The 25,729-nt window shown below is 53.6% G+C and overlaps 1 protein-coding gene across 2 annotated transcripts in view; it reads left to right on the forward strand.

Annotated features, from left to right (window-relative positions):
• The first annotated feature begins 788 nt into the window (after window positions 1-788).
• CREB3L1 (cAMP responsive element binding protein 3 like 1) overlaps window positions 789-25,729 on the forward strand; it is a 35,256-nt gene continuing 10,315 nt past the window's right edge. The window contains exons 1-4 of one of the 2 annotated variants that reach the window (XM_037027932.1): window positions 789-1,358; window positions 21,894-22,122; window positions 24,165-24,248; window positions 25,004-25,188. In XM_037027932.1, the coding sequence (XP_036883827.1) occupies window positions 1,257-1,358; window positions 21,894-22,122; window positions 24,165-24,248; window positions 25,004-25,188 (600 nt within the window). In that variant the 5' untranslated portion in view covers window positions 789-1,256. The remainder of the gene's footprint in view (window positions 1,359-21,893; window positions 22,123-24,164; window positions 24,249-25,003; window positions 25,189-25,729) is intronic. The other variant, XM_037027933.1, reaches the window with a different exon arrangement.

Consider the following 25,729-nt stretch of genomic DNA (forward strand, 5'->3'; position numbering starts at 1 on the left):
CTGTACACTGGAGCGGGCCTCTTCGGTGGCAATGGATCCAGGAGGCCTGGGAATGTCCCGAGACTGGGGAGCACGTGGCCAGCCAGCATCTTGGTTCATGCAGATTCCAAGGCCACCGTTCTCCAAATTCTTGCTCCTCGGAACCTTCAGGGGAACTTGATGATTGAGGAGAAGAGAGGTCCTTGCCTCATCCCTGCTGTTCAACTGGCCTCTTCACACACAGGAAAGGTACACACAGTCCTTGCCCTGAGGGACCTCGGAGTCCAGTTAGGGTCACAGACATGAGAACAAACAGTGACAATGACACATTAGACTCACCCCAATGGAGATGAGCACTCAATGTCCTAGGAGTGTGTCATGGTGGTAAATACTCCAGCCTGGAGGTCAAAGAAGGCGTCCTGGAGGAGGAAACACATGAAAAATCTCCCGATAAGAAGACATGCTAAGGGGCCCATGAGATGAAATTCCCTGACTTGGATTTGGTTCAGGTTCTAGCACAAGGCTGGGAGAACGGAAATAACCCAGCTTCCTGCTCGACTTACGGGACAGTGGTTGGCAAAGCCTTATGAGACGCCGAGGTTCCAGGAACGCCGTTATTGGCTCCAGGATGCTTTTGCTTTAGGCCTCTGTTTTGAGAGGCATCAGAGAACGGAGATTGGCAAAGACTAACTAGTTTGTCTCTTTAAAAGAGGAGGGGCGACTCCTCAGGCCACTCCCCTGTCTCATTAATATGAAATTATTGTGAATATTGATGTGGGGGCGTGGCACACCGGCCAGCTGGACTAACCAGTCAGGGGTTCCCGGTTGCACAGAGGAAAGTGACAGAAGCCAAGCAGAGAGACGCAGAGAGAGCTGAGCGCCCGTCGGCCACCCAGTCTCGGGGGAGCTCTCAGCTCCCCCGTCCCCGGCTCCCGTCCTGTCCGGGGGGCTCCTCGAGCCCTCAGCCCCACTCCCGGGTTCCCCATGGAAGCCAGCTGTGCCCCCGGAGGAGCAGGAGGAAGAGGAGTCGGCTAAATGCCCGCGGCGCGCCCGGGGCCCCTGAGCCCAACCCGTTCCGCGCAGCTACCCTAAGGCCCCCGAGCCCCCTGCGCTCCCCACTCGGGGCCGTGCCGCCTCCACCCGCCACTCCCCCGGGGCTTAGCCCCGGACCTGCCCCCTCCCGCTAGCCAGCGCTCAAGCAGAAGCTCTGGGCCAGGCGCGTCGCCGCCCTGGAGTGAGGGAAGCCCAGCTGAAGAGGGTCTCGGGAACCCGCCGCGATGGACGCGGTCTTGGAGCCCTTCCCTGCCGACAGACTGTTCCCGGGATCCAGCTTCCTGGACTTGGGGGATCTGAACGAGTCGGATTTCCTCAACAATGCGGTAAGATTGAAGGGTCTGCATGCCCTTTCCACCACTCCGCATCCCTTTACGCCGCTCGCCTGCCCCCCCCCCCCCCAAGGACCGGGCTTATACATCACTGGGCAGAAGCAGAGTAGGGGGCTCGATGCAGGGGCCCCTGGGGGGACATGTGCTTAGAGCTCTGTGATTCGGTGACTAGATCCCTCAGCACCTCCCTAGTCTCCAAGACTGGACCGGAGCCTCTGAGCTTGCGCCAGTGCGCGCCCCTCCTGGGGGTTCCGTCCGTGGATACGTTGGCCTCCGCCATCCGATCCTCGGATAAGAGCTCAAAAGACACCAATCCTGCCGCCGCCCCGGGGTTCCAGGATCAGACTGGGCGCAAAGTGGACCCGCAGTTGGTCCTCCGCTGCGAGGCGCACAGGGGAGTGCTCCAAGGGCCAGAGACCCGATACCCCTCGGGGGAACCAGAGCCAGAGGCGGGTTTGAGCCAGACCTGGAAACTTAGGGTGGTACCTCGGCGCCCCAAAGTCGGGAATGAGGTTCGCCCGCGCGGACGAACCTGACATTCAGCGGGTCAGAGCAACACAGGGGACGAGCGCTCAGAAGGAGGGAGGTCTTTCTCCGCGCCTCCGTGTCGCTACGTCTGTGTCTCTGCCGCTCACGTCTGCGGACTTTCTCTCTCTCTCTCTCTGAGATTCCTTCTCCCCTTTTTCTCTTCCCTTCCCACCCTAAGAAAACGTGGCTTCTCTTCTTCCCTCCCTCCCTCCCTCAGGCTCAGCCCAAAGGCCCTGCCATGGGGGATGGGCATGGGCTCAGTAACAGGAAAAAATATCTGGGTTTAGAAGAGCCTTCCTGGTTAAAATGTGGGCAGCTTGGAGAATCTGGTAGGATAGCCCCCCTTGCAATGAACCGAACCTCCCGTCTCTCGTGCGCGTGCACGCGCACACGCGCGCGCTCCGGCCCTCCTCCCCCAAATCCAGAGATCATCTCAGGGGTCTCTGCTTCCTGGCCTCCACCTGCTGGGACTAAGATAAACTTGGCCAGGTAAGAGCCAAGTACACAGAGATTTAAAAGATTGGGCATCTCGGACTTCCACCTAAACTTTCCCTGGCCGCTACACTGAAGGTGGGGAAACCAGTCAAGAAGCAGGGGAAGTCTGGGAAGCATGGGGTGTGAGGTCTCCCAGACCTTCATTAGGCAGCAGCGTAGGGTCACCCTGCTCTGAGGAAGGGTCCTGGTCCCAGTCAGAGAGAGCACACTTCAGAGAAGCCAAGTGGAGGAGGAGAGAGGACTTGAACTGGTTAGTGGGAAGACCTGGGTCCTAGTCCTGTCTGTGCTTCTGCCTCCCTCTGTGAGCCTGGGCCATGCCACCAGCTCTCCTCCCTGGGCATCACTTTCTTGGTCTGTAAAATGGGCAGAGGGTGGAGTAAGTCTTGATCTAAGGATCGTGTGGCATAGATCCTAGGAATAAAGTGGCGGGGATCCGGGGTTCCATGCATCCCTCCTAGAGCCTCCGCTCAGAGGGAAGGGGTTTGTGGGGGTTTGTGGGAGTTTGTACTCCTGCTGTCCAGGGACACAGTCGTCCCCCGCACCCTCCGTGAGTTTCCCTCAGAGCTCCCAGCAGCTCTGAGTTGGGCTTTCTTCTGAATGAACTCTGCCGCCTACAGCCTCTTCCTGCGGCTCCATTCAGCCTTGCGTCCCCAGCTGCTCATCTGGGCCTCGGTCCAGCGCAGGGAAGGAGGCACGATCAGACAGTGGTATCCAGCCCTGGGACTGGAGAGGGAAAAGCCCTGCTGGAAAAGCTCTTGACCTCAGTCCTAGGCCAGCCCAGACCAGGAGAGGCAGGGAAAAGGGAAGGATTTCTAAGAGGAGAGAGAAAGAACTCCAGGAATCAGGAAATTTGGTTCTAGCTGTGCTGCCACCAGCCAAGTTGGGCAGTTCAGACATCGGACTTTTCATCCTCTGGTTTCCTCACCTGAAAATGGAGATGATGGAACCTTTCCCATAGTGTTATCCCAGGGACTGAGTGCCCAAATTAACGAAAGATCAATGTAGGGCAATGCCTGGCAGTTAAGTTTCCACAGTTAACTTGTTCCAGAGACTAGACAGGGTGGCAGGAAGGACTGCTTTGGGAGGAGTCGTCATTTGCCCTTAAGCAAGTCACTTTCTTCTCTGGTGCTTCCATTTAGTGTCTAAGGTCCCTTGCAGCTGAAACCCCATAGCAACCCCACCCCCACCCCCCCTCCCTCTTCATTCTGCATGAAGATAGGACAATGATTCCAGGGTGAAGAAGGATGGACAGGGGTGGAGTCTGCATGCTTCTCAGCACTAGCCTTTTTCAAAACCCAGATAAAGGCTGTAAAGTCCCGTGGAAAGTGTGTGTGCTCTATTGCTCTGTGCAAAAAGCAAACATCAAGGCCCTGGCCTGGGAGCTCAGTTGGTTGGGGCACTGTCCCTTTACACCAAGGTTTTGGGTCCAATCCCGAGTCAGGGCACATAAAAGAAGCACCCGAAGAATGCATCAATTGGTGGAAAAATAAATCTATGCTTCTCTCTCATTCTCTCTCTAAAAAGAAAAAGGCAAACCTCAGAAAGTGTGCTCACCCTGAGCACCACTGTGCAAGCGGCACACATTCTCTTTGACAGGGACAGTAAGTAGAATGAGCATGCGAAGTCACGTCAGGTGTGCTCAGAGGTGGCCAGGTGCTTTTATTTTTCTCTTTGGTGAAGATACCTCCATGCAGTTGTGGCTTCGCCTATGTGATTCTCAGAGACACCCCTCCGAAGGGACCACCCTTCCTGCTAGCTGTGGGGGCTTTTCTTCCTCATATCTTCCCAAATTCCTGATGTGATGACCCTAGAGCCCTCTTCCCTGTACCCTGTGATTCTTCAGCCCCTGGGCAGGTAAGAGAGGGTCTGGGGCTCAGAGAGCTGGGATCGAGGACAGGGGAGAGGTGGCGTCCAGACAGAGACACTAGTTCTGTGTGCTCCTTGCCTCGTTTCTCTGGCTATGGGGAAGGGATGACTGGTTTCTCTAGAGGAAAATGGCTTTGGATCCCAGAGAAGCCCCAGCTGGGAGGGTGTGGGAAGGAGGAGGAGGAGGAGGAAGAGGAGCTGTTGTCTCAGAGGGGAGCAGCAGGAAGCTTGGAGGATGTTTGCCCAGCACACTCATTTACCTCCCAGCAGGTGGGGAGGCCAGGTGTGGGAGGGACCGGCCCAGAAGGGAGGTGTGGGGCTAAGCCTGATCACTGCTCCCCAGGCCCCCATCCTGGCTTCTCCAGAGCCGAATGGGAAAGCAGAAAACCCCCACCCCCACCCCAGGCATTGGGGGACTTAGGGAGATTAGAGAAGTATGTGCGTTTGGGTGTTCCTGTGTCTGTGTGTGGGCCTTTAACAGCCCTTAAAGGGGGAGGGTGTGTGTGTGTGTGTGTAAGCGTGTGCCTACTTGTGTGTTTCTCTTTAAATTCTCACCAATAGGAAAGAGGACCCAAGGGCCAAAGCACTCTGGTCTCAGAGTAGAATCCACTAGAAAAGAATGGAGAAAAACTAATGGAGGAGCCCACAGCTCAGGACTCCTATTCAGGAAGGGAGAGCTCCCCATACCTACTCCTCCAAAACACTGAGTTTGCTTTGGGCACGGTTATGTGTGTGTGTGTGTGTGTGTGTGTGTGCGCGTGTGCGTGTGCACGCGCACGCGAGGGTGCCCCTACTGAGAAATGAGCTCCCTGATGGCAAGGCTTTCTCTGTGTTCACTGTTGTATCCCAAGTGCCACGTACAGTGCTTGGCACAGGGTAGGCCTCCACCAACCACTGCTGAATGAATAAAGGGGGACCCAGGTCAGACCCCACATTTTGTGGGGGGAGGGAAAACGGGTGCTTGTGCTCTTCTACTCCCAGCGCTCCCAGTCCTGCGGCCTGCACCCTCTCTCTCTCTCTCTCTGACTGAGATCCAGGAAGCCTCTCCGTGCCTTCCTTCCAACAACGAGTTGTTGCCTTGGGCTATGTGCGTCCTGTGTGTAGCGCAGGCACCGCAGCTCCGGGTCCAGGACAGTCTGGAGCTGACTGAGCCACTGCAGATTCCATCTGGTGGCTTAGGCCTCAGCCTTGAGCATCGGTTCTGGGGCTTCCCCCTTCCCCAGTTTCTTCTTGTTCAGGTTGCTCTGGGACCCTTGGAGCCACAATCACCAACTGAAAACTAAGCCTTTTCTAGCCCGATCTCAGGGCCTTAGCACACACTGTTTCTGACACCTAGAATGCTTTCCCTTAGGTTCTCCTCAATGCATCTTCTTCAGTTCAAATGTCCCCTCTTTCAGAAAGGTTCCCTACCGCCTGAGGTGGGACACCCCCCCCACCCCCCGCCTTGGTGTTGTCTGCTTCGGTCCTTTGATTTCTTCATAGCCTTTTTCTCAGTTTGCATTTTTTTGTCAGCTTGTTGTCCATTTCCTCTGTGCAAAAGCAAGTTCCCTGAGCACGGAGACCACGTCAGTGCTGTCCGCTGCCCTGCCCCAGCACAGCGCCGTGGCACACAGTTGGTGCTCAGTAGAGTACAGTCCCACCATAAGACAACTGGCCGAGTCCACACTTTTCAGTCCCGTAAAATGTGGAGTTACGGCATTATAGGGCCACTGAGAAACAGTGGATTTCAGCAGGCCTGGATTGTCACAAAAAGCACAGAGGTAAAGATTGTGAAACTACTTACCACAAGCCACAGACCAAGCCAAGGAAGTTCCAGAGGAGCATTCAGTTCTTTATCAACCCTGCAGATAAGAGTTTTGCTCACCTTTGTTTGAGATGGGCCCCAGGCCTAGGACAGAAGCTAAAGTTCATCCGCCTTGTAGTGGACTTTGCTCCATTTCAAGGATTTACTGAAGTTCAGACTGGCGCAATCCCAGTAAGGGAAGGGGGAGAGTGTTTTTAAAATCAGGCCTACGTGTTCAAGAAGTATACTGATAATTCCTGAGGGACCGTAAGGTCCCCAGGGTCCTGGCCTGGCCAATCCTGAGGGGGATGGAGATGCTGGATCCCAGGAGGATGCTGTGTGTACCCTGATCTTCTGTGAAGTCCCCCTGGCTTCCCTGGACCTCCTGGGGATTCGCTTGGTCATTCTTCAATAGGCATCCTGACCTTTAACAACGGGGCACCTGAAGGAGCGAAGGAGAGCCTGTGCTGGTAACGATGCATAGTGATGCCCAGCCACTCAGAGCTAGAGAGAGACAGAGAAAGTATCAGTACTGGGGGTGCCATGATGGAAGCCTGAGGAGGGGCACCCTGGCGAGCTGGAGGTCACAGAGTCTCTCAGAGGAAGTAACTTCCACACTTTCCCCTCTCCATGGCCCCATCCCTAACAGCAAAGCAATTACTGGAAGGCACCTTGCAGGGCAGACTGGAGCTGTGTCCCTTTCGCGGGGCATGTATAGACATTGTTGTCCCTGTGCAGATGAAAAACTGAGAATTGGAGAGGAGGGGACAGGCAACTCTGCCTCTGTGCAGATGAAAAACTGCGTTAGAGAGGAGGGCACATCTTGACTCTATCCTCAGGGCTGGGGTCCCAAGGAGTCAAGGAGGGGAGAGAACCGTCTGCTCTCTTGCTCTTGGAATGGTTTGAACTTTGCTCTCTAGAGCAAGGAAGTTTGAGATATCAGGGGTAGCAGAGGGGCCCCACCCTCATCTTCACCTACTTCCATCATTCCGGGCAGTCTGGAAGCCTGGAGCTGCAGCAGCAGAGTCAGCAGGTGGCCTGGCCTGTACAGGAGAGGCCCCACATCCCATCCTGGACCTTTGCTCCTCCTCATTCCAGGGTGCTGCCAGCCTGCCTGGGAACTCGGACCTCTGCTCTCTGCAGCTCCCAGCACTCCCTGGGAGGGTCTGTTTTCATCTGGCCTGGCCTGGCCTGGCTACTGTGCCAGGAGAGGGGAGGAGGAAGGACACCCCTGCCCCTGATGTGTCTTCCCTCGCTGTCCTGTGTGCCTCCTGCAAGTCTGGGTACTGCGGCCCTCCCAGAGCCTCCCTCTCCGGGACCTGGCTTGCCCCCGAACCTCCCTCAAGAAACCAGCTCCAGATGCTGGAGAACAGGCTGTTCTTCTGGAAGTCTCCCTGCTCCAGGGGGCAGGATGGAGGAGGAAGATTTGGGTGGAGTGAAGTTAAGACCATGAGCATTGCTCTGGCTGGAACACTGTGTAACCCCTAGGACAAACTAGGGAAAGCCAGAGAGAGAGGCAGGACCCCTGACCAGGAATGGGAAGAAGTAGAAATAGGGGAATCTGGTTCAGGAGAAGCTGGGAGAGGCAAGATATGGCCCAGAACTCTGATCATCAGAGGAAATATCTCAAAAGTATTGATTTCCTTGTACTGTCAAAGATCCTGATCCCCATGGCCTGAACACACCATATCGTTAATAAGGCCAACTTGACACAGGGCGGTAATAGGCTTCCCTGCTACCAGGTCAGTGTGCCTCCCCTCCCAACCCCCGTAGGACGGAGCCCTTGTCACCGCTTCCCTGGCCCTTGGCTTTTGGCCCAGGAGCCACTTCACCCACCACAGAGAGGCTGAGACATCTGCGCTGGGCCCTGTGGGCCGACTTAACAGCTGGACAGCAGCAGCTGTCCGCCTCATCCCCTTCCAAAAGAATAACAAAAATGAAAGCATCAGGGGAGGAAGGCAGGCTCTTCAGGCCCTTGAGGAGAGCCGGGAGGCCGTTTCAAAGCAGGAGTCGAGGGGACTTGCTTTGGAGGCGGACAGGCCCGAGCCTGTGTCCGTGGGTCCCCTCGCCTGGGATGTCCTCACCTCCTCACCTCGTTTCCCTAATTTGCTGTGTGACCTTGGCCCTTGGCTTCCTCATTGCTGAACTAGACTGAGAGTTCTTTGAGGGCAGGGAGCATCAGGCAGTTATTTTTTATCTACAGGGACTGAGTGCTCAGGAAATGTTTATTTACTGGATGAATGAATTGTCCTCCCAATGGGAGGACAAATGGAGCAGTGGAAGGAAGGACTGGCAAGGGTAATGGATAGATGAGTGGGTGGGTCAGTGGGTAATGGAAGGAAGGACCCTTCCACACTTCCAACTTTGATGGGACTTTTAAAAAAAAATAGATGGTATTTATTCGGTTAAAGAGTAAATCTTTTTTAAAAAAATATTTTATTTATCTTTAGAGGGGAAAGGAAGGAGAGAGGAAGAGAAACATCAATGTATGGTTGCTTCTCATGCATCCCCTGCTGGGAACTGGCGCCTGCGGGGAATTGGCCTGTAACCCAGGCATGTGCCCTGACTGGGAATCGAACCGCGATCGTCTGGTTCGCAGGCCTGAGCTCAATCCACTGAGCTACACCAGCCGGGGCAAGAGTAAATCTTAACCTAAACCCCACATCTACTTTTCACTTTACCATGATGGCCTTTCCTATTATGCAACAGATTGTGTGTGTAAAAGAACATATATACATATATACACACACACACATGCATGTATTTGAATTATAAAGTATAATAAAATGGATACCTGGGTCGAGACTACCCAGCTGAAGAAACAGACTCCCCTCTAAATATCTTGGCCCCTCCAGCTGCATGAACGTGGGGAAGAGGCGAGCTGTGAACTCTGATCCACTCCACTGTGGGCCGATTCTGATCAGGAATACCCCGAGACCCGGTGTGGACTCCCCGACCCAGCCTGACCAGACAGCTGGTCCACAGGTCAGAGGGCAGATACCTCAACAAGCGCTGGGAGCCGAACTGTCCCTGAATGGGTGGTACGGCCACTAATGGTCACCTCGGGCTGCTCAGACCTGGGAGCAAATTCTCGCTCCACCGTTTGCCGTCTGCGTGAGCTTGACAGGTGCCTGCGACTCTCCCAGCTCCTTCTCCTCATCCATAAAGTGGGGATGACTGCAGAACACAGGTTTCTCAGGAGGATTCAATGAAATAAGCCTTGTAGAAAGCCTAGCACAGTGCCTGCCATGTACTAAATCCTCTATGAACAATAGTTGTTGCTTCTACTTTTCTGACTATTGTTGTTACCGCCTGAAAGGAAGGCCCCCAGCACTGGGCAGCCTGTAGAGGGATGTCCCACCTTCTCCAACCCTATGCTGAGCCCTGATATGGGGATTTTATGTTATTTGATTTGATTTTTTTACAAGACTTTATTTATTTATTTTTCAAACAAGGAAGTGGGAAAGAAAGAAAGGAAGAGAAATATCAGGTGAAAGAGAAACACTAATCAGTTGCCTCTTGTACATGCCCTTACTAGGGACAGAACCCGCAACCCAGGCATGTGCCCTGACCAGGAATCGAACCAGCAACCTTTGCAACCCACTGAACTACACTGGTCAGGGCTGAGCCCTGACCATGGGGATTCTGTTTTCTTTTTCTTTTTCTTTTTATATTTTATTTATTTATTTTTAGAGAGAGGGGAAGAGAAGGAGAAAGAGAGGGAGAGAAACATCAATCTGTGGTTGCCTCTCACACACCCCCACCAGGGACCTGGCCTGCAACCCAAGCATGCGCCCTTCGGTTCACAGCCTGTGCTCAATCCACTGAGTTACACCAGCCAGGGCAGGGATTCTGTTTTCTTATGTGCTGATCTCTCTGGAGCTGGAAAAGAAGCCAGGCCCCTTCTCAGGGGCATCAGGAGATGGGTGGCCAGGGATGAGCAAAAGCAGGGCCCCAGTGAGGACCCAACGCATGGAGTGGAGGGCCCATCCTTTGTATCGAGCACTGTACTTAGGATGGGGCAGCGAGAAATCAACCATTCCTTCCACGACTAGTGTTACTGTGTGTGCTTAACAGGACAAACTCCGCAATCAGAGCTTGGTTTCGAATCCTGGCTCCCCCTCTTGCTTAACTGAATGAACCTGAGTAAGCAACTTTACCTCTCTGCCTCAGTGTTCTCGACTGTTACATGGGGGTACTAGTACCCCACCCTGTATTCTAAAACTGTAATGAGACAGATACTGCAGGGGAGGAGCTAAAAGAGCTCTTGGGATATAAATATTGGCTGTTATTATCACTACTGTTAGGCATACTGTATGATAGACCCCGTGTGAGGCCCTGCAGAGAGTTTAAGGATGAACTCCATCCAAGGGTCTACCCTTGAGGAGGTTAAAGCTTATGGAGAGAGCTGGGTCCCAGTGTGCATAATTAAAGCTCAAGACATGATACTAGCCAGTGACCTAAGAGTCTATGAGTGCTACGGTGGTACAAAAGTGACAGGACTCTTCCAGCTGGGTGATCAAGGAAGGCTTTCTGGGGGAAGCGGCATTTGACTTTGGCTTTAAAGGATGATAGGAATTAAAATGAGGAGATAAAAGGCAAAGGTATTCCAGGTACAAGCAAAAGTTCTTGCTCAGTGGAGATCACAGCCGATGAGAGGAGCTGGGGGTGGTCATCCAAGTAGGACAGAGGGAATACAAAGACCAGTGGCTCCAGCTATAGTGGTGAGTAGAATGCAGTGCTTAGGAGCTGAGAGATTTATTAGCAGGCAGGAGGGAGCCAGTAATAGTTCTGAGCTGGACACGGTGGAGGTCCCAGCAACTCTGAACTGTCTCAGTGCTGGGGCATCTAGAGTCCATTAGGGGGGTGTCAGCTGTCAGCCTGTCTGGATGATGTGGGACCCTCCCCCAAAGGAGACAGAATTGTGGGCCCTTCTTGAACCAGGAGCAACTCAAGGCAGCGACTGACCCCGTGTCCCTTCTCCCCTTTTTCATCCACCCTCGGCCCTGATGCAACTCACAGCAGACCAGGAGCACCAGTTCCCTCTGCCTTTTCCATCTGCAGCCCTCAGGCCAGGCTGACCTGTGGGGGTCCAAGGCAACCCCACCCTTGCAGAAGGACAGACAGTCCCTTTTCATGCTGAGAGCCCTAGCCTAAACCATAGCCTTCCTCCTAGTCTAATCCTGGGACACTAATGGGGTTCCCCCAACCCTCCTACAGTTCAGGACCACCCCCCTTTATCAGCAAAGCATGTTCCTATTGGTCCCTGAGCCCTCCCAAGCCCAGCCCAGCCCAGCCCAGCCTGGCACCTCACCTCCTTGGCCCTTCCACCCATCAGCTGGGACAAGATGCCCAGAGTCCCTTCCATCATCCTCCCAGAGAGGAAGCCCAGCCCTGCCCTGTGCTGCCCCAAAGCCTTCACCTCTTTCTCTCCCAGGGCTGCAAATCAGTTCCACATTTGGGATCTGGCAAGTGCTATCTGCTCAGAACTCACCCCTCCCAGTGAGCTCTCATCTCCCCCCACCCCACACAGTCAGCTCACGGGGTCTGCAGGAGGAGAAGGGCCCCTGCCTTCAGTGACCCCTTCAGCCGTCTGAGAGGAAGCTGGACTGTAGCAACCTACCAGAGGGACAGTGGACAAGAGGCCCTCCCAGGGAGAGATGAAAGGGGAAGGGCAGAAAGAGGAAGGGGGTGGGGCGAAGGCAGAGCTTGAGCGAGCATATGAAGAGATGAGGGGCTGGGGGTGGTGAGGGAAGGAGCGAGGTAGTTCCCAGCTCAGCACATTCCTGAGACATCTGGACGTGCTGGAAGGGCCCCAGCTGGCCCTCGTGGCTGTGGCTCCAGCTTCTCTGCTCTGTGATGTCAGGACCCAGCATTCCCGCCTCCTCTCAGAGTCCCACTGCCCTGGAGTCCACCTTGGGGCTGAGCACTGGGGTCTCTTCTCCAGACCCCTCACCCTCAGTGAGCGAGAAAGAGGTCTCTGGGGCAGTGGAAGAAAAGCCTTCCCCACGGGGGGTTGGGGGGTGGAGGGAAGGCAGACCCAGAGGACCCAGAGGTTTTGCCCATGCCACTGACTCAAGGAGATTCCTCCTTTGGGCTGATGCCAGTCTCCTCCCTTCTCCTTGGAAGGGAGATGGAGACAGAGGACAGACTCTGGACACAACTGCTTACCTCGAGCTCTGTGGTCCTAGGCACGCCCACTCCCTTCTGCAGCTCTCAGTTTCCCTCTGCAATAAAATAATAACAGCTACATTTAATGAGAGCCTTCTGCGTGGCCTGCATTGTAGAAAGCTCTTAACAGACGGTATTTCATCCTCACGGCAACCTGGTGAGGTAGATGTACTTCCCCCTACTTTACAGCTGACAGTGAGGCTCAGAGAGTCTAAGTAAGCAACTTGCCCAAGGCCATAGCGTAGGTAGCAGAGCCAGGATTAGGACCGGGTCTGTCTGCTTCCCTTGCTCATAACCACTGAACTGCGTTGCCTCTGCAAATAAGAGATGGAATTAATGATGCCAGACTTTCTTTCAGCTCTAAACTTGTAGTGATTTATTTTGGCTGTAGTGGGGCTCTTCAAGAAGGGCAGGGGAGGCATTAGTCACACACTGGGTGGGGGAACGAGGGCATCTGGCTGTGAAGCACCAGACGAGTCAGGAATCTTTGGAGGTCCCCTCCCTTGGAGCCCCAGAGACGTCCAGACCCCAGGAGGTGAAGCCACAGCCTGATCCCCAGCCGAGCCCAGGGGTCCCACACCTTTCCTGAAGGAAGGGAGTAAATAAGGAGAGAGAATGCAGCTTCTTCCAAAAATAAAACCCGAGGACAAGTCAGACAGGCCAGGACGCTGAGGATGCCAAAAGCTGAATGCTGAGTGCACTGAGGAGAGGGAAGAGGCCAAGGGAATCCCAGCCAGAGCTGGGTGGCAGGTTCCAGCCGAGGAGGGCCTTCCAGCTGGCCAGAGGCCGGGAGAGCAGCTCAGCCGGTTGGCCACTGGGCTTCTTATACTATTTGGCCTTGCCTAGGCTTGGGGTAGATCCTCCAGGGCTGAGTAGGGGGCTGTGGTCCCCAGGTACCTGGTCTGGCTGGGGCTTAAGGACAAAAAAAGCTTTGAGGAGGAGCAACACAACAAGGAGGAGCTGAGGGAAGAAGCCCAGGCGCATGGAAACTGCTGGAGCAGGAGTAAGCTGGCATCAGAGCGGAATTCAAGGCAGTCATTCCTGGAGGCTCAGCTGCAAAAAAAAAAAAAAAAAAAGGCTTCAGTCCCTTAGCTTGCTGGCACGTTCCTTCATTCACCCACTGACTCAGTCACTCAGCAAACATCTAAGCATCTACCATGCACTGGGACCAATGCTAGGTTTTGGCAATACACATGAGGATGGGACACAGCAAGACATAGAGGCAACCTGGCTGGATCATTTGAAGCTGCCCTAAGGAACTGGGAAACTATCCTAAGGGCAGCAGGGAGTCATCCATGGATGTCGAGCAGGGGGAACCTACAGTCATATTTGTGTTGAAGATTCCTCTTGATTGCAAGGGGCAGAATCCTCTTGAGAAAGACCAGAGTTCAAACCTTGGGCCTGCCTTCGTAAATGGGGTGGTCACACCACTTAGTGAGAAAGCTTTTTGGGAGCAGAAATTGAGCTTTGTTCATCTCTGTACCCACAGGGCTGGGCTCACGGTAGTACTCAGTAAGTGCTGAACAAGTGTGTAAGTGATAAATAAATAGATGTGATTAGATGCCCTGATTCTTTAGCAGCCCCCAGTGCCAGCCTTGACACTTAGCTCCAGTGTCCTGAGCTGTCCCACAGGAATCCTCTGGCCACTGCCTACGGACCGACATCTCCAGCAGCCAGACTGTGGGCTGCTGTGCCCTTAGTGGTGCCAGTCACAGCTAATCCCAGCCCTGGGCGGCAGCACTCACTGCCATCGCTTCCTCCTGCCCAGACAGTACCTGGCACCCACCCCGGGGTTGGGCCATAGCACATGGGCTGCCTAGTCAGAAGATGCCAAGGTCTGGCCAGGAATCTGCAGGCCAAATCTCTTCTTTCCTGAGGGACCTATGTCCTGGCCAAAGAAGGGTTACCATTGTCAGGAGGGAAACTGGAGGCACAGACCTACAGAGCAGGGAGCTAGAGAGAATGCACACCCTCCTCAGGACCTGCTCTGCACACAAGCAGCCTCTGGTGAGTGCCAGCCTGCCCTTCCCTCTGTCCCTTCCTTTCTCCAGTGCACATGCAAAGAAAACCTCACCCCATATGGCCCCCTTCTCAAGTCCTAGCACTCAGTATCCCAGCCCCAGGCAAGCCTGGGACTCCCAACTCTCCCTTGTGGGGGGTCACATGACTCAGTCCTCTCAGGCACGTGACCTAGCACAGTCAGCATTTAGTTCTGTGATCATGTAAAATTTTGCTTGTGTTCATGTGAGGTTGTGCATGACTACATCTGTGACCTTGGGGTGACTGCCCATGTGTGCACATATGAGAGTCTGTCTGATCACATCTGAGGAGTGTGCCCTAGCTAGGTCTGTTAGTGCCTGCCCGTGTCAGCCAACGTGAGCCCACAAGTACATGTGCAATAACCCTGTGCCAGGCTGCATACAGAACTGTCTAAACGTGTCTGTGGAGGTAGATCTTTCATTGGGTAGTGTTTCCCTGTGTAAATAGGAACCTCACAGTCGTGTCTGTTTAGAATGTGTATAGGAGTGTGTGTGTGTGCACAAGCATACTCCTTATTTCTGCTTATTTGGACTTTGGGCTCTGTGGTGACTAGTTCAGCAGGGGGAAAATATGAAACCTCAGCAGCCGCCTTCCCTGGGCCTGTGGGGAATGGGGGAATGAGTGAGGTTGGAGGTTGGAACAATGTGCTCCCCTTCACCCCCATGCCCTGCCAGGAAGACTCGGGGAGGGGCTAGCTCCCGGGACCAGGAAAACTGGCTCTATTCCTTAGCAGTCCCCAGAGAGGCCAGGGCAGAGAAAAAGAGCCCACTTTCTGAGGATTACCTTACTCCCTGCCACCCCATGTCCCAGCCACTCCTGCTGGGTGGAACACAGATTTCAACTGATGGGAACCTTAGGCCTAGAGAGGAAACACTACCTGCCCTCTGGGGTTCCTGAGTCCAAGTCCAAGGCCTCTTCCCCTTCGCAGGACAGTCTTCAAGTCTAGCTCTGAGAAGGCAACCCCTAAAGCCTGGATGGCAATGCTTAAGGACAGGGAGGGCCTGTGCAACAACTGGGTATCCAGGGACCCACCTCCCCTCTGCTAAGCCCCTCTTAGCTCTCTCTTGACCCTGTCCCACACGCATACACACACTCTGGGCACAGCAGTGACTCATTCTGATGGCTCTTCGACTTGAAATGGGGGCAATTTTCTAGTGACCACGAGGCAAGTAACTGTCCAGGAATGTATGGGTCAGTGTGTGTATGGGGGGTGGGGGGAACGGTGAGGAGTGGAGGCCCAGCCTGCAGGGAAGGGGAAAGGAGAAATGTAAGACGACTCTCCTCCCATCTCCCCCCAGAGCTCAGTCTCAGAAGGAATGTCTGGACTCGGGATTCCCCCCGCTCCTCATCCCACAGCTCAGCCTGGGCCCACTCCGGTCTCCTCCCTCTCTCCCCAAGCAGACTGAATCAGCCTGGGTCAGGGAGGGGGCAGAAACCAGAAATGGTGGTGCTTGCATCGAAGGGCATGAGGGGAAGGGGATGCTCCTGGGCTGCCGCGGGTCCTCAGGCGGAGTCCCTTCATCCCACCCCCAGAGCTTTTCCCTCTCTGCATTGCCCCAAAGGAGGAATGAGGGGAGGGCGTTGAGAGGAGCTTTAGACGATCCTACAGCCAACCCAGGAATGTCCCCCTCCCCCTTCGGGGCCGAAAGATCGAGACGGAGACCCAGATGCCCCGTCCATACTGTCCCCACGTCCATGGTGGGATTATTCAGAGGGGTGGAAGGAACTGGGCTGGAAAAGTTGCGAAGGGACTTAAGAATTGGGGCCCGACCCCCACATGGAGCCGGGAACGTCCAGAAAGACTCTCCCTCTCCATTTCCCGCTGCCCGCGGTGCAGCGTCAAAACCGTGCTACTGAAATGAGTCCTAGGTCACCGTGGGATCGCCAAGCCCACCTTGAGGCTCTAAGGGGTAATTTCTGCCTCCACCTCAGGTGCAGAAAGGGACACAAGGGGCGACCCAGTATACCCTGCCCTTCATGTACACCCTCGCTCCGCGAGGCCAGGAGCCCCCTCGCAGCTGCTGCATCTGCGGGCTTCTCACAGCCTCCTCTCATTGGCCAGGAGCTTCACGGATTTGACCAATGAGCAGGCTGGGCTCCCTCACGGGGCGGGCCCCAAGCACCTCCTTTATGCTGCACTGGGTGAGCAGGATCCGTGTCCTCCCGTAAATTTAAAGGGCCGGCTTCCAAGACCAGCTTGGGGCGTGAAGAGGCTGCCACTGAAGGGAGGGGTGCGTGCAGGAGAGCCCGGTCGGCTTCTCCAAGAGAGAGGATCCGGCGCTGGCTGCGCGTGGCAGCCGAGAAAGAGCTTGTGTTGGCACGACTGTAGGAAAAAGTCTTTAACGAGGAGGGAAACGAATCATAATACAGTGTTTCCTTCTCTGGCTTCCCACCTCCCGCTGCCTGGAAAGGCACCTCCGTAGAACGCTCACCCCTGGTTAGAACCCGACCCCCCTTAGAGCGATGACCCACGACCCCCTGCCATTTATAGATTCCTGCCCCCCCCCCAATAATTTCCATCGGATAGTCTGAAACCTGAATTTTATGTGTGTAAACTGGAGGCAGAGCTGGGTGTGGCCCGGGGCCGGAGGGATGGTGGTGTGGGACAAGGGGAGCTGTGAGAGCTCAGATCTCCACAGTGGGGTTCCAAGATTGGAGGGAGGTTGGGGACCGAGAGAAAGAAGTGAGGGGACAACGAGAAGATGCCCCACATCCTGTTGGCCCCAGAAGTATGAAGAACCCCTCCCTCGACACTGCCATTTCACGGTGTGACCCTGAGTAGGTGGCTTTCCCTCTCTGGGTCTCAATTTCCGCATTTGCAAATGGGGGAGGAGGGCGTAGACCAGGAGCTTTCTCAGGTCCTTTCTACCTCCGACTTGATGACATAAACCAACCATAACTGAGCTCCAGATACCAGATAGACTCGGGGCTACAAAGTTCTCTAAAGGAAGCCCCTCTGGCATGCTCCCATGAGCAGGAGGGGCCTGGGGGTGATGGGACATGCCCATTTTTGCCACCAGAGGGGCGTCCAGCACACAAGGAAACTCGGAGGAACGACTGGATTTTCTGAGTGTCCTCCGCCCCCACCCTGTCTGCCCCTTGGCCGCCCTCCCCTTCTACTTGGCTCCCACTCTCTGGAAGCTCCATCCTGCTGTGGCCTTGGCTGCTATTTCCAACAGGTGAGGTGGGGGCTGCTCACACAAGGAGGACATCTGAGCTCCCTCAGCAGGTTCCAATGGGCACCCCAAAAGGGGTCTCTGAGAAGGACCTGGCTCATCCGCCTGGAGCCAAGGCTTTCGGAGACCCCAGCCCAGACTAGAGGAAGCATCTTTCCTCTCCCAGGCCTCACGGACAGGCTTGGCAAACCCTTATCGCCTGAGAAGCAGCTGCTGGAGAAATACCTTAGTGGCTGACTCACTGCGCTGTCCTCTCTTTGTAACCCCTTTCCATTGGGCCCCACACCAGGCCTGACTGAGAAAGAGAGAGAGAGAGAAAGGGAAAGAGAATGGGCAAAGCGACCCCAGCTGGTCTGGCCCAGCCTCTACAGAGCATGTGGCCAGCACAGTCCTGCCTGTCCCTCCCTGGCTGGATGGTTGGGGAAGGTTGTACCCTGTAAATGGATTTCACCTGGGATCCCAGTATTCTTAGAGACTTGTTGAGCTGAGGCCTCCGACCTCCCAGCCTCCCCCTAGGCATCCACTGAGGGACAATCGACATGCTGATGTCATTGTCCTCTGGGTACAGGGCCTTGTCCCTCCATCAGGTGAACGAGATAAAGACCCTACAGTCTGGCAAACAGGCAATTCCTGAACAAGGGAACGCCTGGTGCAGTCAGGGGGAGGCCTGGACAATGAGGAATTCGGCACAATTCCCCGTTCTACTTGACTCCCTGGGCCTCAGTTTCCCTGTCTGTTAATATAGATATGTAACTTCCTTACCTCATTTGGTAATTGCGACAATTGAATAAAATAATTCCTATGAAGGCACAACAAAATGTAGGGTAATGATGGTAAGTTCTGGCAAATTAGGGAGAGAGGAGAGAATACCTGAATCAGTGGGGTTTCTGAACTCGTTCTGTCCTGGATTCTGTGATCACACCTTTTTGGGGGAAAGACCAAACCACCTTCCCCCATGGGCTCCAAGCCCAGTTCCCTTCAGGCTCAGAGTTAGGCTTTTCATAATAATGATGGTTAACAATTATCAAGCACTCGCTGCATCCTAGGCACTCTTCTAAGTGTTACATGTATTTACTGCATATATATGTGTATGTATGTATGTTATATATATATACATGTTATTTGTATTCACTCATTTTATCCTTATAATCCTTCAAGGTGAGTATTAAGCATCTAACAAATATTTAGGTCTCATGACAACAATAACACTATTAGGTAAGAGTGTTATTATTATTTCCTCTAAGAGATGGGGAAACTGAGGCACAGAGAAGTGAAGTAACTTAGCAAGTAGTGGAGCTAGGAGTCAAAGGAAGCGTGTCTGACCACAGAGCTTGTGCCCACCCCCTGCTCCCTGCAGGCAGATGCCCTTGTGGCTCGGAACCTTATTCCCAGATAGGGCTGTTCCGCTCATTCCTCTGGGAGGGGACAGGCTCTGAGTGGTCCACGCTGGAAAGAGCCAACCACTCCAGACCTCGGATTAATCCCCCCCGAAGCCACTTCTTGGCCACTCACCAGGTGGGACCCCAGGGCCAAAAGCAAAGCCCCCACCACCACCTCTACCAACCCACCAGCAAATTCATTCAGTCAGCAAATGATGAATAAAGAACAGTAACACTTCCGTATATATTTGTAACTCTTTAGAGAGAAAAAATAAGCCTACCATGTGCCGGCCACTGGGTGCTTTATTAATAATGAGAGGTAACATTTGCTGAGTAAGTATTATGTGCCGGGGACTGTTCTAAGTTCTTTGCATGTGAAGTGGACCCTGAACAATGCAGGAGTTAGGAGAGTCACCCTGTGCAGTTGAAGATCCACATATGCCCTGGCTGGGTGGCTCAGCTGGTTGAGCATTGTCCTTTGCACCAAAAGGTTGCGGGTTCTATCCCTGCTCAGGGCACATACCCAGGTTGTGGGTTCATCCCTGGTTTCTCTCTCACGTAGATGTTTCCCTCTTGCTCCCTTTCTCTCTTTCTAAAATCAATAAAATAGTCAGAGAAAGATAAAAACCATATGAGTTCACTCATATGTAGAATCTAATGAACAAACTGAACTAAGGGAAAATGGGGACAGACCATAGATGGAAGGCAGAATAACAGCTAATGGGGGAGGATTGAGCAAAAAGGAAAAAGGACTCATGGACATGGACAAGAGCAGAGTGATTGCTGGGGGAGGGGAGTTTAAGGGGACTAAATGGTAATAAAAAATACAGTAAAGATCGAATTAAAAAATCAGTAAAATCAATAAGACATATTCTCAGGTGAGGATTAAAAAAAAAGAAAAGAAAATCCACTCCTCACTTTTGACTCCCCCAAAACTTAACTACCGATAGCCTAATGTTGACCAGAAGCTTTGGTGGTAATAGAAACAGTCAGTTAACACATATTCTGCATGTTATATGTATTGTATATATACTGTATTTGTACAATAAAATAAGCTAGAGAACAGAAAATGCTATTAAGAAGAGAAAATACAGCCCTGGCTGGTGTGGCTCAGTGGACTGAGCGCTGGCCTGTGAACCAAAAAGTCGCTGGTTCAATTCCCAGTCGGGGCACGTGCCTGGGTGTGGGCCAGGCCCCAGGTTGGGGACGTGTGAGAGGCAACCACACATCGATGTTTCTTTCCCTCTCTCTGTCTCCCTCTCTCTCTCCTCCTTCCCCTCTGTCTAAAAATAAATGGATAGAATCCTTTAAAAAAAGGAAGAAGAGAAAATACACTGCAGTACAGTTATTAACACCATCAGTCCACATCCTGCAGATGGACTGTGCCATTCAAGGGTCGATTGCATCAACTTGTTTAACCCTCCCAGTATCCTAGCAGAGGGGAACTATTGTCGTCCCCACTGCAGTAAGGAGGAAATGAAACACAGGCAGGTTAGTCAACTTTCCCAGGATCACAGGGACCAATATTGTTCATGCTGTTTTGTTTCTAAGAAATATATTCTGCGTCCTTGCCAAGAACAAACACACACCCATAACTGAGACACAAATTTACACTAAGTATTTAACTTTTCTGTGTCCTGTGCACTCTGATATTTTCTACTCTATTTTGTTCCCTTCTATTTTTTTAAATATTCTGGTCATGACCTATTAAACTGATTTCACAACTCATTAACAAGTCAACACCCACAGTCTGAATGGCACTGAGTCATAGCTAGAAGTCTGGAGGACAAGGTTCGAACCCACGTAGTATGGCTCCAGAGCCTAATCTCTTAGAAGGAAGAATGGCTTAGAAAAGGCAGACACCAGAAGCCTGAGGACAGGCGGGGACCATGCTGATGAAGGAAATGGAGGCCTCGATAACCCCGCCACCTTGATCCCAGCGAAAAAGGAGACAAAAGTCACTAATACTGCCACTGGGGTGCACACTGGCTGCCATAAACATATTCTTTTTCTAAAAAGTATTTTTCTTTTTTTTTAAGGTTTTATTTATTTATCTTTAGAGGGGAAGGGAAGGAGAGAGAGAGAGAAATATCAATGTATGGTTGCCTCTTGTGCATCCCCTGCTGGGACCTGGCCCGCAACCCAGGCATGTGCCCTGACTGGGAATCGAACCACAGGCTCGTGCTCAATCCACTGAGCTACACCAGCCAGGTGTAGTATTTTTCAATTACAGTTTACATTTAATATTATTCCGTATTAGTTTCATATGTATGGCAAAGCAGTTAGAAAATCATATACTTTACAGAAAGGTCCCACCTACTGTTTCAAGTACCCACCTGGCTGCATGTATATTTGTCACGATACTGTTGACTAGATGTATTCCCTACGCTGTAACCTGCATCTCTGTGGCTGTTCTGCAATTACCAATTTGTGCTGCTTAATCCCTTCACCTTTCTCACCCAGTCTCCCCATCCCCTGCCCCTCTGACAGCTGTCAGTGTGTTCTTTGTGTCTGTGAGTTTCTAGTGTGTTTGTTTGGTTTGTTCATTAGAATCCACATATCACAGAAATCACGCGACATTTGTCTTTCTTTGGTGGGCTTGTTTCACTTAGGATTATACCCTCTAGGTTCATCCACGCTGTCACAAAGACGTAATTATTCTTTTAATTGGTCCTCCCTGAAGGAAGTCAAGTGGACGGAGAGAAAGACTCAGGCAATCGAAGTGATGTGACCAAGGTCACTGAGCCAGAACTAGAGCCCTGTGTCCATCCTGTCACCTGGCCCAGGGGTCCTTTCACACCACCCACAGCCTAGTCTTGAGGATAACGACTTTGAAGCTGGAGGTGGCAGTGGACCTGGCCGTGGTCCCATGATGACAGTGGTGCTGCTATTAATAGGAGTGATCATAGTTGTACAAGTGATGTGGGAAGTGGGAGGTTGGTGCTGCTGCAGGTGGATTCGTGGTGGCACGAAGAGTGATGGGGAGGTTGCAGGGACAGTGGTGGTGGTGGCAGGGCTGGAGGCGCCACCTCAGCAGCAACTGTACCCCCTTCCTCAGCTAAGCTGCCCCCCATGCCTCCTCTTTCCCTAGCACTTCCCTGAGCACCTGGACCACTTCGCGGAGAACATGGAGGACTTCTCCAATGACCTGTTCAGCAGCTTCTTTGATGACCCCGTGCTGGATGAGAAGAGCCCTCTCCTGGACATGGAACTGGACTCCCCCACGCCAGGCATCCAGGCTGAGCACAGCTACTCCCTGAGCGGTGACTCAGCGCCTCAGAGCCCCCTTGTGCCCATCAAGATGGAGGACACCACCCAAGGTAAGAAAGGCCGGAAGGGCCCAAGGACAACACAGGCCCAGAAGGCCCGGGAGAGAAGAAAGATACTGAGGGACTGGGGGGGGGGGGCAGGGGCAGTGTACTGGAGGCTGAGACTCCCAGAGACCCCCCGGGGAGCCACCCACAAACACCTCTCAGTGACCCTGCCTCCTGCTTTTCTGTTCTCCCTCCAATCAAACCCACATGGGCGCTTCTCAAGAGTCTGCCGCTGACTTTGGTCAGTGGTGTGCAAAGGGCGTTTCCCAAAGCAGCAGCAGCACTTGGGCACGTGTTAGAAATGCACACTCCCAGCTGCCCCCGGGACCTGCTGGATCGGACACCCTGTGGGTAGCGCTCAGCCTTCCAGGGTATTCTGAAGCACACCAGGGGCTGGGGACCCCTGACTTAGAGGGAACGGTGAGGGGAATTAAAAGGTAAATTTGTGTAAGTTACCAGGACTCTACATGGAACCTTCCCACCTGCTCGTACTGTGAGGTCCTCTGAGATGCCACCTGGGAGAGACTCCTGTGCCTACTTTTATTCCTGAAGGTGGCATTCTCTAAAGGTCCCCTGTCCCCCCACCTGCCTTGATTTTAAGGAAAGGGCCCTTTGAGTCTTTTCTCTCACGTCATCAACGTTCGAGAGCTCGAGACTGTGCCCCACCTAGAAATGGTCCCTTTGGCCATTTCCTCAAACGGGTGACCCCAGCCCCATTGTGCTTGGCTGGGTGATCTCAGACCCACCTCCCAGCCTCCGTCAGCCTCGAGTCTTCATCCACCAGTGGAAAGAGCAGTTAGCATTTCCATAGCACGCTCCAGTTTGCAGAATATTCCCATGCTGGCTACTCATCTGTTTCCCACAACTCATAGGGGAGGTAGGAGTCACTTTCATCATAATCCCCACCTGTCTGATGAGGAAAATGAGAATTCAGGAAAGCTGAGTTGTGCAGGTCACACACAGTAAAATGCACAGTAGGCACTGCCGCCGCCACACCCGCCGGCCGCAGCGGGGCAGCAAGGGGCACTGGGTTGGGAACCACACAGGCTTTGGTGCGTGTCTTCACGCTTCCACCAGCTTCTGTGTGATCTTGGGCAAGTCTCTTAACCTCCCTGGGCTTCTGATTCCTCATTTACAAAATAAAGATAGCATGTGGCTTGAGAATTCCAGACAGGGTTAAAAATACGTAAAGTACCAAGCTCAGCACCCAGCACACAATATGTATCAATAATTAGTGGCTATTTTCATTGTGCCTGTAAAAGTCCTATTCATACTGTAGTGGTTTTTATTCCTCTTTCCCCTCAGAGGACAATGGTCTTGAGTGATTTTCTTGATATTCTCATCTATGAAATGGGAAAACAGCAGTGCCTGCCCCATAGGATTTTTGGAAGGAATAAGTGAATTCACATGTGCCCAGGGACTCAGAGCTGTGCTCGGTGTGCAAAGTGTGAACTGCTTCTGAGGGTTTTAGAGGTTCCCCGGGGCAGACTGGCCTTTGTACCTGCTCCCGAACCCCATCCCTCAGGGCAGGGACACCTCTGAGGGTTTTAAATAGCTCCAGGACTTGTGGTTGCTGAGGTCTCAGCTTCCCTTCATGCCCCGGCCTCAGCGAAGAACTCTGAGGTCCCCTGAGTGAGTGAGACCTCAGGAGCAGCAGGGGGAAGAGCTGGGGTGTGGGATGGCCTCCCTCCCAGGGTGGGTTCTCCCCCCACCCCCACATTTCCAGCCCAGCAACTCCTTGGACACCCCCAATCTATTTTTAGAGTAATTTGTTTGTGGGCCCTTTGCAGGGGGCAGCTTCCCGGAGGCCAGTGGGCTGGCCCTGTAATTTGGGAAGATTGTGGGTGTTCCTGGAGCCCAAGGGCAGCCTGTGGCCCAGAGCTGGGCACTCAGGCTCCCAGCAGGGTGGGGCCTGGCCTTTGAGGTGGGACCAGGCAGCCGTTGACCCCTCTCCCCACCCACAGTGGGTCCTGAAGTCCAGGGTCCCCCGTGGCTCTTCCCTTGCAAGCTGGCTCCCCAGGCCTTACCAGTGCTTCTCTGGCTTTCAGGTGCTGGGGCCGCCACGAGCTGGGGTGGAGGACTGTGGGCACCCAGCAGGAAAAGGGGTGATGTCTGCCAGCCCTGTGGCCCAGGTGAGGCCCTGGAGGTGGATGCTAGATAGGGAGACCTGAGCATCACCCATCACCCCCACTCCCAAGCCCCCAGTCACCAGGTCCTGTGACTTCTCCCTTCTAAATGTCTCCAGTGTGTTCCATCCTCTCCATCTCCACCCCGCCGCCTTTGCCCAGGCCTCACCTTTTCCATCTAGCGGGACGATTTCAACAAACCCCTACGGTTTCCCCGCCTCTACCCTGCCTGCCCCAGCCTAGCCTCCGCACAGAGGCAGACTGGTGTTTGTTCAGCATTGAAAACCTGAGAGCACACTTAAAACTCCTCAGTGCCACCTCATTGCCTTTAGGACAGTCACAGCTCTGAGTGCAGTCACGAAGACAGTGCCACCCGTGCTGGCCTCTCTGACCCCATTTCCTTCCCTTCCAACTGCACTAAAACGCTTCCGACTCTCACTAGGTGCCCAGCACCGAGCGGAGTGCTCAGCAAATGTTTATTGAATAACAATCAGTGTAACAACTGACAATAGCTACTGTTTACTGAAGGTTTACTTCTGAACAGGCACTTCTACAGACGAAAAAGCTAAGGCTCAGAGAGGTTAAACACCTTGCCTAAGGTCACACAGCCAGTCAGAAGGTGTCCAGGTCTGTTGGCCAACCCCAGTCTATAAGCTGCTGAATGAAGAAGATGCCCCCACTTCTGGCTCCCAGGAGACAGGAGCGGGGCTGAGCCCTGTGCCCCTGGAGTCCCTGAGTCTGGGTCCTGCCCCCTCCCCCAGATGTGGAGCGTGGAGCCTGGGTGCTGGGACACAAGCTGTGCTCCATCATGGTGAAGCAGGAGCAGAGCCCGGAGCTGCCTGTGGACCCTCTGGCCGCCTCCTCAGCCATGGCTGCCACTGCTGCCATGGCCACCACCCCACTGCTGGGCCTCAGCCCCCTGTCCAGGCTGCCTGTCCCCCACCAGGTGAGCCTGGGGACTGATCCTTAGGGGCTGAGGGTGGGGAAGGGGTGGTGGGTCTCTGTGGGAACACGTGTCTGAAGGCCTGTGCAGCCCGGGGCTCCTGAAACAGGGAGCAACATGACCCTCAGGACTGAGCAACATGACCTGGCCACCCCCACACCACCTAGACTGAGCACAAACCACAGCGCCCTCCCAGTAAGTGGGCACACTCACTGGGTGTGCAAGAGGCCCACGGGGCGCAGGCAGAGCTGGGCGTCAGCGGCCATGCCCAGAGTCCAGAGATAGAGCTAGCCCTGGCCCCTTGATTTCCTCGAAGCATTAGCATTTTTAAAAGGAAGAAAGACCAAAATGGAAACACAGAACCTTTCGGTTGTTTGATTTAATGAGGTTAATATTTTTAACCCACACTCTCATGCTGCTCCCCATGAGAGAGACAGAACAGCATTCAGCTGTAGATCCAAGCTGATGTCTCAAGACCCTTCTGAGGATGTGAGGCCCAGAGCGCAGGCCCCTGGAGAGGCCCCGCCAGGCTCTCACATGGGCC

The sequence above is a fragment of the Sturnira hondurensis genome, unplaced genomic scaffold, assembly GCF_014824575.4.
Source record: "Sturnira hondurensis isolate 20B ecotype Veracruz unplaced genomic scaffold, ASM1482457v3 Scaffold0019433, whole genome shotgun sequence".
NCBI lineage: Eukaryota > Metazoa > Chordata > Mammalia > Chiroptera > Phyllostomidae > Sturnira > Sturnira hondurensis.